The 14,347-nt window shown below is 37.7% G+C and overlaps 1 protein-coding gene across 1 annotated transcript; it reads left to right on the top strand.

Annotated features, from left to right (window-relative positions):
* Positions 1–5,312: 5,312 nt before the first annotated feature.
* On the top strand, positions 5,313–14,151 carry RB195_021642 (uncharacterized protein; the record flags this gene model as incomplete). Its single annotated transcript, XM_064208490.1, has 23 exons — positions 5,313–5,434; positions 5,710–5,800; positions 5,867–6,042; positions 6,595–6,747; positions 7,577–7,649; positions 7,709–7,882; positions 7,990–8,126; positions 8,257–8,368; positions 8,430–8,525; positions 9,365–9,529; positions 9,919–10,068; positions 10,163–10,260; positions 10,475–10,618; positions 10,689–10,828; positions 10,888–11,016; positions 11,144–11,265; positions 12,124–12,189; positions 12,242–12,345; positions 13,021–13,191; positions 13,272–13,362; positions 13,458–13,547; positions 13,906–14,037; positions 14,107–14,151. The coding sequence occupies 23 exons, from the start codon at positions 5,313–5,315 to the stop codon at positions 14,149–14,151; spliced, it is 2,781 nt and encodes a 926-aa protein (XP_064064371.1).
* Between the last annotated feature and the right edge of the window lie 196 nt (positions 14,152–14,347).

Here is a 14,347-nt window from a genome sequence, read left to right as displayed (position 1 = left end):
TGAATGTTTGAGAACTTTGTAATTAGTAATAGTGTTAGGAAATGTAATGTAGTAATTTATTCTATAGCCAGATCTAATCTACTTCCAGCATTAATCAATATTCCAAGTCTACCATGGATCTTTTACGTCGGCTAAAACAACTGACCCATTTTCTTATAGTCAGGAATTTTTAGTACCAACATTCTATGTGTTTTTCCGTTGCTCAAGAATTTTCTGATCACATCGTCCACTTTTCCATTTACGTTTCGTTACATTTTGTTAATTTGCATTTTATAGAACTGAGAACGAGATAGTCGGCTAGATATAATCGATAAATTTTGATACCATAAATCTAAAGACCTAAATACGAAAAATTCAGGATTCTGCTGTCATTGTAAATCCATCCTACGACAATCTTCATTTTAAATTCTTCCATCGGGTAGATATCTGATGCTAAAGAAAACTGGGATACTTGAAGGGAGACTGGATGTGGAGCATGATTTTTGACAGTAAAAAAATAAGAATTAGTTGGGATAGCATAATTATTTCCTAAAATACATTGGAGTGGTGATTTCAGTTGAGAGATAATTATGTTAATTGAGGAGTTTTAACGACACTGCAATGTTTTGTTGCAATTTTTGAACTTCATTCTATGTTCCATTCCGCCTTGATAGAATAATCGATTTTTTTTTCACATTCCAAGAATTACACAGAAGTTATTAGGAAACCTACCTTTAAAACTTTTTAAAGCGATTTTTCAAAAGTAGTTTTAAAATCAGTTCTGCTTCGGAGAACTTTAAAAAACTTACTTTATTCCATCAACCTTAAGTGCATGTTGGGACATGAAAACGTTGCGGTCATTCAAGTTCCAGCATAGTCCTGGAACTTTTATCTGAACTACCTTCAGTCAAATCACAATTTGGAGATATAGGATGCATTTTCAAATTTTGTAAAGTATATGTTGATGCATAGATGAAGGATAAAAAGGATAAAGTATCTGGTGTTAATCCGATTCGGATGCGCCACCACGTCATCATTCAAATTCAGAATCGTTTGAGGTTTACGAACGTGTATTTGGGCTATACAGTAACTTGCAGCCGCCCAGCCGACGATCAAATCAGTTTTTTTGTCCTCGAAGACAAGTCTGGTACCAATTTATCGATCCAGGAGAGACGAAAAGCTTGGTTGGCACCAGGGCGGTTTCGAACCTCAGATCGATCAGATGCCGCCGCAGTGGAACCTCTTACCGATTAGCAGCGCTACAGCCGCCCCATATATAAATAAAGGCATTTTAATTGAGTCGAAATAATTCTATGACATCTTGTCGAACATCAATATCACCATATCAGTATCACCTCTCCTAGATTTTTCCAATTTATCTATAACTTTAAAGAATGAGCAGGTTTTAGTATGTTTAGAAGTTTGGGAAGGGAAATCAAATACGTTATAAGAAATCTTCTTGACGAGAATATATTTACACAACCAAACTCCTTCTCACGTCATATTCAGGACACAGTGAAGACAACTGACTGGAAAGAAATCAGTTTTCTTTTTTTTCCCTCCCTGAAAGAGTGGAACAGCTCTCGCAAAATGTACTTTTGTTTTGTGTTAATGCCCGCGTGGTTTCGATTTTAAACAAATATCAAAGCGGCAGGAAATAAGTCTGTTCGAGATTTGAAATTTTAATCCTCTTAATTTTAGTGTAAATAGTCATAATTCTTCGGTGATTATTCATCTTCTAGTGGATCTCGTTTATGAGATCCAGATATCGTCATTGTAAACTGAGTAAGAAGTGTCAACACACATTAACATGTGGAGTGGCTAGGCGTTGTGTGTTTACCAAGCAGATACGGCAAATACGGTGTTGGCCCGGTTCTTCCGCTTCTTGTGTCGTTGAGGAAGAATTTCCTCAGATTTCCTATCATGTCGAATTTTGAATTCTACTTATATGAATTTCTGGCATGGAATATCCTCTTTTCTCGTATTTTTTCATGTATGTTTTTTTTTTCTTTTTTCAACTCCAGGCATTACGGTAACTATAAATTGTAGAGATCAATGTTTTTAGGGTATAATTTCACAAATGGAAGTACAAATGAAAATACAAATGAAATTTCATAAATGGTTCATCTAAGAAGACCCGTAACTATCCATCGTTCTTAATTTTCCGTCTCTGTCCTTGGTTCTATGTTTTTACCTCACATAATCTTCTCTACTATTGAGTTTTAATTGATGATGATGACTCTGTTTAATAAATAATATGCTTTTTTAAATTTTATCTTCAGCTTTTGTATGTGATAATGTATGTGTATGTGATAATAGTAAAGAGTGTCCACACAATTTTATAGAATAAATCGAACAATTTTTGATACCGATCAGATCCTATTTATTAATACGATGTACAAGATATCCATTCTATCTAAAAATTGATGTTCAGGAAGAGAAAATCATTTGTAGATGAGGTGCAAGGTCGACAAAATGCTCTGTCAAGAACGGAGACTCTAGGAGGAAAGAACATTTTCATCCTAGTATAACATATAAATTTTAATAATTTTAGATTATCATGTGCGAAAATGCGAAAAGACCTTAAGCTGCACGACATTAGAGTGTAATCTTCACTGTATTTTACATTTTTCTTTTTCACTTTCTAGTTTGAACTATAGAAATTAGACTCTCACGTGATTTGTTTTCACCTTTACACCAGTTTTCCTGAATCTTGGAAGTTCAAAAATGGGGTGTTATCGAAGTTTAACAAGACTTAACCAACGTCGCCTCCCCTTCACTGCTAAAAAAAAAGTTGACGGAAGATTCTGGAGTTTTGACCTACATCAAATCATACGACGATTTTTCATATTCGATCATCTTCATAATTGCATCATGTATTCATTGAACAGTCACAATAGAAATGAGATTTATATGCATCTTGCCGCACTACGTGAACGTAACGGATCCGGTTTCCACCTAGGCTTGTCCTTCATTTCATATATTCTTCTTTTTTTCCCTTTGAAAGAAGAAATAATAAGCCACATATGTGTTCTTGTGATTTTTTGAAAGTTAGTTATCGAATATTTCTCTCATATATGGTACATAGCCAACGTAAAACACTTCAAATCCTCATATATTTGCTGGTCAGGATTTAATTATATGACGTCATTGTTCGTATGTGGAAATGAATCGCCGATTTGAGCGAGTGAGCGCGATGCGATATATGTTTATGCGACGGAATCGACGCATTTAATGCATTCGCTTGCAAAGTGAACTGATGGCTCTTAGACAAATGAATCGTTTATTTGGTAGCCGTGTACGGATTTCCGTACCTTCTAATCTCTTTTTTTTTCGCTCATCTTCTCCACAATTCCTTTCAGCTATATCGAGTGTTATGATGAGCATTTAACGGCCGACATTTTCAAAACGATAGACTCCTGAACACACAAACATTCACTTACATGCATTCACTATGTCTACTGTCGCGTATATAACCGTATAATTTCTCAGCGATATATAATTACGTGAATTGGATGTGAAATGAGAGTTAAAAAGTACTAATCGAGGTCTCAACGATTGCGTATCGTATTAGTTCGGCCGCACTAACGCCAATGCTATGCCTTCAGCTCGATCGATCGCTCGCCAATCACCCATGTTCGAACCGTGAACTCAGCCAATATCACTATTCGAACGTTACTCTCTAGTAAATATACTCGTACATGATTATATTCTACAAAATATTCTTATTCTGAATCACTTTTTCACTTACGTCCTCAGTGCTCTTCCCTCGAATTTTTCCGTTTTGAAGAAACCGCTGAAAAGAACCTCCCTAACTCTCATTTTTCTTTTCGCCGATAAAATCTTCTGCACTTCTCAATCCATCTTTCTCTTTTTGTAACAACTACTGACGAAAAGTGATGAATTGAATAATCAATTCATCAGTAGAAATTCATTTTTGTGACGAAGAGATTCATTTCTCTATCGACTTCCGTTTTCCGTATTTCGCTCGTTCTATCGCTTCACTTAAATCTTAGGCAATAAAAATAATTATCTAGTGGAAATCTAATACATTCCTGGATTCATAACCTTTGCAGGAAATTTTGCAGCACCACACGAAAACTAAACATTACCACTAAAGCAAATGAATTATCATCTGTTTATGCACTCTTATGTATGCTTTTCTACAGTATCCTCAACATTATTAAAATTGCTTTCTGAAATAGATGTTGCAGAGTCGGCAATATGGTGTTACACTAAGGTATGGAAATATCATTACAACATCTATTCGGGTTAAGAGCTGTTGTTTAAAATCACAAAAGCCCTCGGTGGTCGATAGGAGCCACGCCCAACCAGTTTTCAATATAATTCCATTAATAATATAGGTTGTCCTCAGATGTATTGTTATAACACATAACCTGCAATTATCTACAAAAACTGATTTCTGATTAAGTATGTATCCTTTGTACTAATTTTTGTTCGTTTATGATTTCGTTTCGTTTTTTCCTAAGTGCCGCCTTTCATTCATTATACATATTTTCTTTTTGAGGCAATTATTGTCCAGTGATCGCTTCCCAGTGTTTTTTTCCGTGATATTTGTTTATCCATTCGCTTATATTCAATATCATCCACGATTCCATACGTTTCCATGCATCGCTCTTCGCTTTTTTTTTTTTGCCACATGTTACAAATGTGGTCTTGTGGATTGTGTTTGATGCGCATCTGTGATTTATTTAATTGCGTGCCGTCTTTACTTTCACTTAAAACAAATTCTCGCTCAATATATCGTTTTTATGCGATGAATGAGAGATGTTAAGGAATGTTCCTTGTTACCGTTGATAACTGTGTCGGGAATTAACGCCTGTGTTGAAGTTCGCATATCATTACATATACCATCAATTCTGAATGTATCCATCATTTCGATGAAGCAACCTTCCTTCAATTCGTTTAAATAGCTGTAGGGAAGAAAATCAGTGAGTCGTGTACTGTTCGAATTTACATAGAAAGTTGGAGCTAAGCAATGCGCTCCAACATATTCCTACTTTTTTATCTTGTCTTATAATAGTTTTTTTTAGTCACTTTACGTAATGCCATTTCAAGATTGCCACTGCTATTCAATTAAGTTTTATCCTCGTTCTTTGATGTTCTATTGTTGTTTGATCGGTAGCGGTAACCAGTTCAGTTGTTCAACTTTCAATTTCTACTCGGTTTTTCGGTCTTAATTCTGTGAACTCGATTTCTTTTTTACTTTCGTCTAATGTCATATTTTCAACCTTAGCTTATCATCGTCGTTTTATTCAATTTCCTTTTTTGCAGAATAAGCTGATTAAACGATTCGCTGAACCCCAGATCGTATGTCAACGTTGGAGGGGAATGAACTATGGAAAGAATGTGTCCGATGGATGGTAGATATAGGAGTGCTTGATCCTCGAATCGCACCACGAAACTCAATGTTAGACTTCGCCACAATGTTAAGGTGTGATCTCAAGTGTTAATTTATTCGTGTAAGATCTCCTCATGCGGGAAAATTACTTGATGATGCTTGACCTGCGATTGTTTTTCGTGAAGAATGTAGGTCATGCAAGAACTCGTTGACGAGATCGCTGCTGGTCATCGGATTTCGCAGTAAAAAGTAGTAAAAGTTGTTTGTATTGTGGGTCAACAAGCCAATAAGAATGTCGCTGATCCTCGGACTTGGCGCATAGTCATCCTGTTCCTAATTATTAAAGTATTTTCGGGGAATATTTTCAGAGACGGTGTACTATTATGCCGATTGTTAAACGAATTAGCTCCAAATTGTATCGAAGAAAAGGAAATCCAACGGCGGCAGCATATGTCAGAAGCGAGTTGCCTTCTCCATCGCTCTTTTTCTATCGTTACTCTTTTTCTTAAATTTTTATTCTTTCAGTTCACTTGCCACAAGAACATTTGTCTATTTCTGGGAGCGTGCAAAACTGTTTTTAATTTGAAGCAGGAGCAAATGTTCGAGGCGTGGGAGCTTTTTCGTTTACAAGACTTTGCAAAGGTTCTGTCCGTCCTATCTATGTTGTCTTACTCGGAGCCATCATTGAAAAAGAGCATAAGGTAAGTATTTGTTGTTTTTTCTTCACATATTTTCTCAAGCTTTCACTCATCTTTCTCAATTTCCGTTTGTATCCTGTATTAGAAATGTCTGAAAATTGTGTTTTTGCGGATAATTTCCACTTAAGACAACAGTTTAAATATCCTTCTTATAATTCGATCCACTTATCTTAGGTTACTTGCAATGGTTGAAACTTGGTAATTATCAGTGACCAACTCATGTCACCTCTGTTTTTACATCAAAGTTTAAGTTTTTAAGTTTAGGGACCTTTTCACGCTTCTTTTTTTCGGTTATTTCGATTTATTTATTGTTTAACTGGAAGTTAGCTAGAGAAATCACCAACTGCTTTGTCTTTGCTGCGTTCGTAGTTCGGCTAAAAGTATATCACGTTTTACTTCGTTCTTTTTTTTATCGAATGTCCTTTTTCGCAAGATTGCTGTATCCAAACTGCAAACATGCAGCAAAAAAAGCTTTAGTTTCCAAAGCGTGAAAGTTGCCCTTTAGATCGATTTCTCGTCTTTGGAATAGATCATCTCAACATTTCCAAATTTTAGGCCATTTCCTTCCGAGCAAAGTTCGACAACATCTCCCACTGTTCCTCTTCGAATATGTCCTCCTCCAGAAGAGGAGGCAATTTATCGCAGTTTGCAAGACGATGTAGAAAAGGTCGACTTAGATGCTGCTATCTACGATATTTCCCCCACAAAGTGAGCTAATTCCCTCGAAACAATATGTAAAAATTTGTGCTGCCTTTTGCTAGTGAAGGATATCGATGACTGCTAGTTACATTCTATTAAGAAGTTTTCTTATGAAAAAAGAGTTGTCTAGACCATGTCTTCCGTGTATTGCACATCGACAATGGTGACTGTCGATCTTAACGGTTTGCACAAGAAAAAGTACAGTGCGATACTGGTTTACACTGTCGCTTGACGCGTGACACCTGACACAGTCATTTGTATTCGTTAAAATCGTCGTTTACGGAAGGTAGATGTTATTTGAAAATTCCCGTTATGACTACGATAGGGTAGAATATGTTTTTCAATAAAACTTTTTTTTCTTAACAGAACTGGGATATTTTGAGCGTCTAATTGCACGTTCATTGACCGCATAAAATTTCACCGACGAATGTAGAGGTCTTACTTTGAAAATCACAGCTAGAAAACGCCCGTACTGGAATACTGGAGTCTTGAAACATAAGGAGAGAACCCATAAACATTGGAGGTTTCCTGCAACGAAACTTTTTCGAGTAGAAGGTCTGAAACTTAAGATGTAGATGTAATTGTAAAGATGTAACACGGCAGAAAAATGAAATTCCGATTTTAAAAAGTCTATTGTAAAAAGCTATCTTGGAAATGTTTGTCTCCTTTTCTTTTTTTTAGACTCTTAAACTGGACTCCATCTCTGAAACTTCTCAACTGTTTCACGAGAAAAAAAGTCTTTTTTTTTAGTAGGCATTTGAGTAAGTGGTTCAGTCTCCATCAGAATCATAGCGAAAAGTCCATCAAGACGAGGTGTTCAGAAATTTTTATCATTCAGGAAAGAAGAGGAAGAGCCGCAGTTCATCTACGACCATATCGTTTGTAGAAAAGACAGTCAACGGAAGCAAGACGTATGTATTTCGTTGGTATTTTTAGTGGATATTTCTCTTCCGTTACTGTATCTTTCAAGGTGTGGTCGACTTTTACGCCATCCTGTAAACGAGAGCACTGTATGAAAGAGTTGCTGGATACGGAACAGAACTATGTGGAGAAGGCATTAAATATGATTATAAATAAGTTCTACGAACCACTCCAGAAGGTTGTTCGTGAGGCGGACCACAAAGTGATTTTTATGAATATAATGGTATGTTTTTGAAAATCCTTTTTTGGTATTCTTTCTCGTTCATTTCATTATTTCATTTTTTATTCCCACACGTTTTTGATTGCTATGTGATGGCTATCCTTTTTCAGGCTCTTTGGAATTTGCACCATTCATTTCACAGTGATTTACGGCATGCAGTCTTGAAAACGCTTGGGCTGAATCAAAATAGTGAGGGCCGTCCGAACTCACTCTCATTTGGGAGGACGATTGGAGATGTTTTTCTTCAGTAAGTCAAATACAGTTCAACACTTTCCTTCTATTCAGTTTCCTTTTCTGTCCTTCAAATTTGTTTCATTTTCAAAATTTCAAATTCACCGATCGCCTTTCTAATTTGTTATTTTTCTTTCGATTTAAAGGCACAAAGATAAATTCATTGCCTATGGGCCTTATTGTATGGGTCTTGGTGATTCTCGAGCGCGAATTCTCGATTTGGAGAAGAACGATCCCGGTGTTAAAGCAAAAATTTATGTATGTCTCATTCGTCTTATTGTTATTAGGAAACAGTTTTTATTGATTAACGATAATTAAGGAGTGTACGGCATCCGTTAACGACAACCAATTTAAATTACAAGATCTTCTATGTCTGCCGATGCAGCGTGTATTGAAATACCACATATTACTATCGGTAAGCCCAGACTTTCTTTTTTCAAAGGTTTGCATCTATTTCTACCGAGTATAATGTTTTTCCTGAACACTTGCAAATGTTTTGACATTGCTCATCGCATGTGATCATGTGGTTTATATTTTGAGAACAAACGCGCGTCATACTGATCATCTTTTGGCGGTGAAGATTAGTTGGAAAAGAATCAATTCGAAGTTAGCACTGAGCAAGACAGGGAACGGTATTACCCTTTTATCCTTACGAATAACCTCCAATACTGTTTGTTTGGCTATAAAGTCACACTTTTTTCTTTTGTCAAACCCTAAAAGTTGTGCGGATCAGCTAGGAGTTTTAAAAGGGATCTTTAGGATGGGATAGGATGTAAGAAAGTCATCCTACCAGATAAGAAGTGCTTTTGTATCAATCTAAGTTATGAGGTTCCAAGTTCCATTATATTCCCCGAAACTGTAATTTGAATTAGCTCATGTCATTATGGCAGCTATTTAATCTTTATCACTTCAACAACATCGAATATGTGATTCCCAAGCATGTCATGTATAATTTACAAGTTTTTGTTCATTATATAGAGCAATTTATTGCTTTGTCAAGTGCAAGCTCAAGAGTTGAGCCCTAATTTTTCCCAGTGAGCAGTCACAATTGATTTTCTGAGAAGTCTTACGAGCTCTGGTGTTCACTGTCAACACAATGATTTCATGCAAAATATAGAAAGTAATAGAAGAAGTCCACTTCCGAGTTTTTCAACAACATTTGTGTATTTCTTACAGATAAATGTATTGAATTTGGTAATAGAAGATTCGTTTGAACTGTTTTATTTTCTTATTTTCGTAGTCTTCGTTGTTTAGGAGATGATAAAATCAACACCGATCGATGCTCCGGACCGAAAGTCTCTCGAATTAGCAAAAGAGGCGATGGACGACGTGAACTCATATGTGAATGAGATGAAACGTGATAATGAGACTAGACAACTAATCACTGAGGTCCAAAACAGTATCACTGAGCTAACTATGGTAAGTAAAAAGCTAATGATCATCTTTTTACTGTCTTTATCAAGATAATCCTCGATCAAGTCCTCTCTCAAATTTTATCAAAGATGAATATTCCGTGGTATAATTGGGTCAAAACGACATGAAGCGCGGTGCACTTACGCGGTTGCGCTTGAAGCGGCACGGTGGGTGTAGCTGTTAGGACCTAATGGGGATCCTCGTTAGCTCTGCTCATCGCTGCAGTTCACGATGGTCCCGCCTCGATCTGAACCGTTAGCTCAACCGTGCCACTTCGAGTGGCAGATGCTTACGCAACTGCACTGAGATTCGTGTTGTTTTCAACAGAGTATAGAAAATGCGGTGAATTATCTCTGGCTTAGTTCGTGTGGAATCTATCATTGGAACATTTGTAGCCTGAAGACGTGACATTAATGGATTATGGTAGGCTGAATGCCGATGGTGAGGTGCGGCTCTCAGAATCTACTAGTCAACAGTTTGGGAAAATGAAAACGCGTCATGTTTTCGTTTTTGACAAGGTTTTGATCATTTGCAAAGCCAACCGGGTGAGTTCCGTTCCTTTTTTCCCTCTGTAAGATAGAGGCTGCAAACTGTGACTTGAAAGCTACAATCCTTTTAAAATGAAATGTTGTTTTGCAGAATAATACCTACACTTACAAGGCTGCTTATATTGTCTCTGAACTTCATCCAAGTCTTGATAATCCTATGCCGGATGGAAAAATGGGGACGATTTCCAGGTTAGCGGCTTTTTCCACACTGTCCACCTGTAGTAGGGTCAAAGCAACATAAAGCACGGTGCAGTTGCGTAAGCGGTTGTGATCGTAGCCGCGCAGTGGAGATGGCGGTTGGGACGCTCCGTCGCACCGCTTCGAATGCAGTCGCCTACGCAACTGTGCAGTGATTCTTATCGTTTTGACCCTACTATATCTATTTTTGTACTTGAGAATTTAGGAAAATTGCCTCTGCCAATCAGCATTTACTTTACTTGGTTCGAGAGGAACGGGCATGTACACAGGATTCCGTTAGACATTTGACCCTCGCTTTCAAACTCTTGCAACAACGCGAAAAATGGCTGCATCATTTCGAGCTAGCTCGGTATTCTTGCTCCCTTTATCTGTACTCCTTCAACTTCATTCGATGGATACTTCAATTTTTGAACATTAAGCAACAACGTTCTCCCTGAACATGCTGAAGGGACCGGGCATAAGTTACACTACAAAAGCTTCAAGGTTGATGTACCATACAAATGTTCTGTCTGCGATAAGTTCCTAAAAGGCCTTTTCTTCCAAGGATATAAATGTGAAAGTACGTTGAATATATGGTTTTTCTGTAGATCAGATATTCCTGAAGTATATTCTCTGCAGATTGTGGTGGTCTACTCCACAAGGCATGCATAGGACTACGACCATGTGCAGGTCGCAGACACACAACCTCAGTGTCGCATAGCAGCTCATTCACGAACGGGACCCACTTCAGACACAGTTCCTTCGGATGTAGGTTAAATCTCCTTGTGTTTGGGTTTTTTTGTTGTTGCCAGGATAGTGGGCTGCAATTGCGGCATTGATAGTGTTCTCGACGAAACATTCGTAATACCTAAATTTCATATGTCTGTATGTTCAGTATCCGCCGGAGATCAGGTCATTGCTTTGTCAAGATCTCCTGTTAACGACCATGGATTTCTGCAATTCGACAAAGACGACATCATCGAAATTATTCAAAATCATGGAAATGGCTCATTTACGGTGAGTATATGTGTTGCTATTTGTTCTTATTCCACTATTTATGTCATGTCTGTCTATATTACTGTTTTCTGACATTTTCATATTGCTTCCAAAACTTTAGTGGAATTTACTGTTGCATAATTTCTACCATTTCCAAAACGCCTTGTATTGATGATTTTTTCCAAATAGCCCTACTAACTCAACAAAAGTGACTTTTTTCTTTGAATTTTTTAAAAGTTATATTCTGTGTTTGCTATGATCAAAAACAACTCATTTCGTATGAGTATACCTTTGCCTATGGTATATCAATGCAATGGGAGTTGTTTTTTCTATTAGGCCTAATACTTTAGTCGGTGTTACTTTCATTTTGAAAACCATGCTACTGTAATTGAGCTCTCTCAGTGTTCACTTGGACAATGACGTGTATAAATGCAGAAAAACCGGCCCTTCATTTCAGAACTTTCTTCGAAAACTCCACATATTCTTTGACTATTTTTTTCTTGCTCTAAGTTACTCGGGGTAGAGGAGCTTATTTAATCAAACGTGAAAACCAAAAGTGTTCACCTGGAACTCTAGATGTATGCGCACAATATATGTAATACGTAGCTTCCTAGAACTTGAATACGGGCCCTTTAAACTAGATGAAAAGTGAAACGTGTGGATCCAATCACGTATTTTGTTACACGTTGTTAGCCGGGCCAAGTGTCACAACGTTTACGGGACTGAGAATTTTTCTAACGCATTGATTAGAACAACATCTCATCGTGGTGCTTTTTTGGCTTTTTTTTACCCTTGCCATCAACTTCTATTCTATGCAAATTCAACTCATCTCATTATGAAGTTCTTTGTGGTATATTGCTATTTTCTCGTGATCTTTAGGGTTGCCTTGTGAACGACAGGCAGAGTGTTGGCCTTGTACAAAGTGAGCACGTCCGACGAGTGCGGGTGAGCTGTTCTCTGTTTCTGCGGTTTCCTCGAAAGATTTGCACGATTTTAGACGAACTCTGTACAAGGCATGTGCTCGCCTTTGGACAGCCCGATCGGTTTGCGTGTGGATCGAAAGGAATCCACAGTGTTACCGAAACGAATGCTAGGAAACGGGTAAGTGCACTGCTTCATACGTATTGTTTCGTCGATATCCTTCGTGACAACAATGAACCGGTGAATCATCGATACGACAGCTATCGTTCGGATGGACAACGACGATATGACTAATACCGTTACACTCGTGTCATTTTGTGATAAATGACAGGCTGAACGACATTTGAGCGTCGTATGACTGTCAGTCGTGTCCTTCACTGGTGGTTCGAATGCCTTCTTCGAGCCGGACAAGGAGTTGGCCGCGTTTGCTCTGGCACAATGTATTTTTTTTCTTCGATAATGCCGCCTCATACATTATGCGTGAAGAGACCTCTGCGCTTCGATTTTCTCACGCAGAACTCTTCCTGGAATTATTAACGACTGGTTCCCACCCTTAGAAACCACTTGTTCATTGTGTAGACTGCTCGTTTCATGGAACTACAGTCTTGAATCATGTTATCTATCTTTTTTCATCTTCTAATTGCAAGGAACGAATTTTGAATTCGGCTTCATAAGGATCGGCAATAAGTGGCTCATTGGGAAGCATAAGGACAAGACTTTCCAAGTGAAAACCTCTAACTATTCGTGGGGGAAAAGCTGACCTCATGTTTTTTGTCCTTCACTACTCGGATCTAGTACCTATCCATCCTCTTTTTTTCAGGATCTCTATGCAAAGAACTATTTTTTTTCTTGTAGGATGACCCCGATTCCACAGCAAGACTATGTAAACACCGAAGTCAGCCTGCAGCCATGGTACATGGGTGACTTGGAACGAGCTGATTCCGAAGCCAAGTTGAGAGGAACACCAAACGGGACGTTCCTCGTGCGATATAGCAAGAATCGACGTAGCTACGTGATCAGCATCAGGTATCTTAACTTTCCGATCAATCGATGTTTATAAAAAATTAAATTATTCAACTATGATAGATTGAGCCTTTTCTTTGTAGTTATGAAGGCGAGGTGAAGCATACTGTTGTGGAACAACGCGATAATTCTATATACTACTTGGATGAGGGCTATGTGTTCAATAGTATTGTGGTGAGCAATTCTGCATTTGAACAATTTCTTTTGTAGAATCGGTGTAACTTTCTATCAAATATTGTAATTCTAATTGTCATGACTGTTATTTGAAGGAACTAGTGAACTATTACCGGGAAAACAATCTCTGCGAAAGTTTCAATTCGCTGAACACTACCCTCAAGAATGCTTACCGAACATGCAAGGTTTGATTTCACTCCTGTTTATTCTTGGTCCTTGTTGTTTTCTTCATGTATTTCTTTAATAAGTGTTGAATTAGAAGATTTAACCAGTCAACAACCCAGTTGTTTTTTTCGGACGGCTGGTTTACTGAGAGAAGATGTGAAATGAAGCAGTATGTTTAGTATCAGCTAGTATTTTTTTACTTTTTTGTAATGTTCTTAATCTTTTTGACGCGATCTATACCGCGAAGATGGAGATAGAAGTGAATTATTAATATAACACTTAATAAGTCGACTATTAGTCTGAAATAGTGAGTACTATAGAATGGTAGTTGCTCAAGAAAAAACATGAAATTTCTCATAAAAATCGTTAAGTTTTTAGTTGTTCCGTGTGATCCATGACTTCGATGCGACTGAGCCGAAATTCTTAACTTTGCGCAAAGGAGATCGTTTGACCCTCGTAGATGTTATTGGAGAAGATCGCGGTTGGTGGAAAGGACAAATTGCAGACAGGGTTCGTTCCTTTCCTTTCCACAGATCCACATTTATTGTTTGGATATAAGTTCTATACGTTTTTCTCTAGATTGGTTTCTTTCCACTAAGTTATGTGGAGCCGTGGAAAGAGTGACGTTTGTCACAATGCATGTGCTGTACCATAAATGTGGAAGAGTCTATCATCTACATAAGTGAACAGAAGGTTGTCTGTAGAGAGTGCAAGTCAACCAAATATACATGAAAGGAATGCTTCCAGCCTGGAAGCGAAACCATCGACATCAACAGGCCAGAGCCGTTATGACTGGTTGTCGTTTGATCTCATTTTTGTT

Source organism: Necator americanus, chromosome X, assembly GCF_031761385.1.
Source record: "Necator americanus strain Aroian chromosome X, whole genome shotgun sequence".
NCBI classification, from domain to species: domain Eukaryota; kingdom Metazoa; phylum Nematoda; class Chromadorea; order Rhabditida; family Ancylostomatidae; genus Necator; species Necator americanus.
Note: the sequence above shows the minus strand (reverse complement) of the source record. Positions and strands in the feature narration are given on the sequence as shown.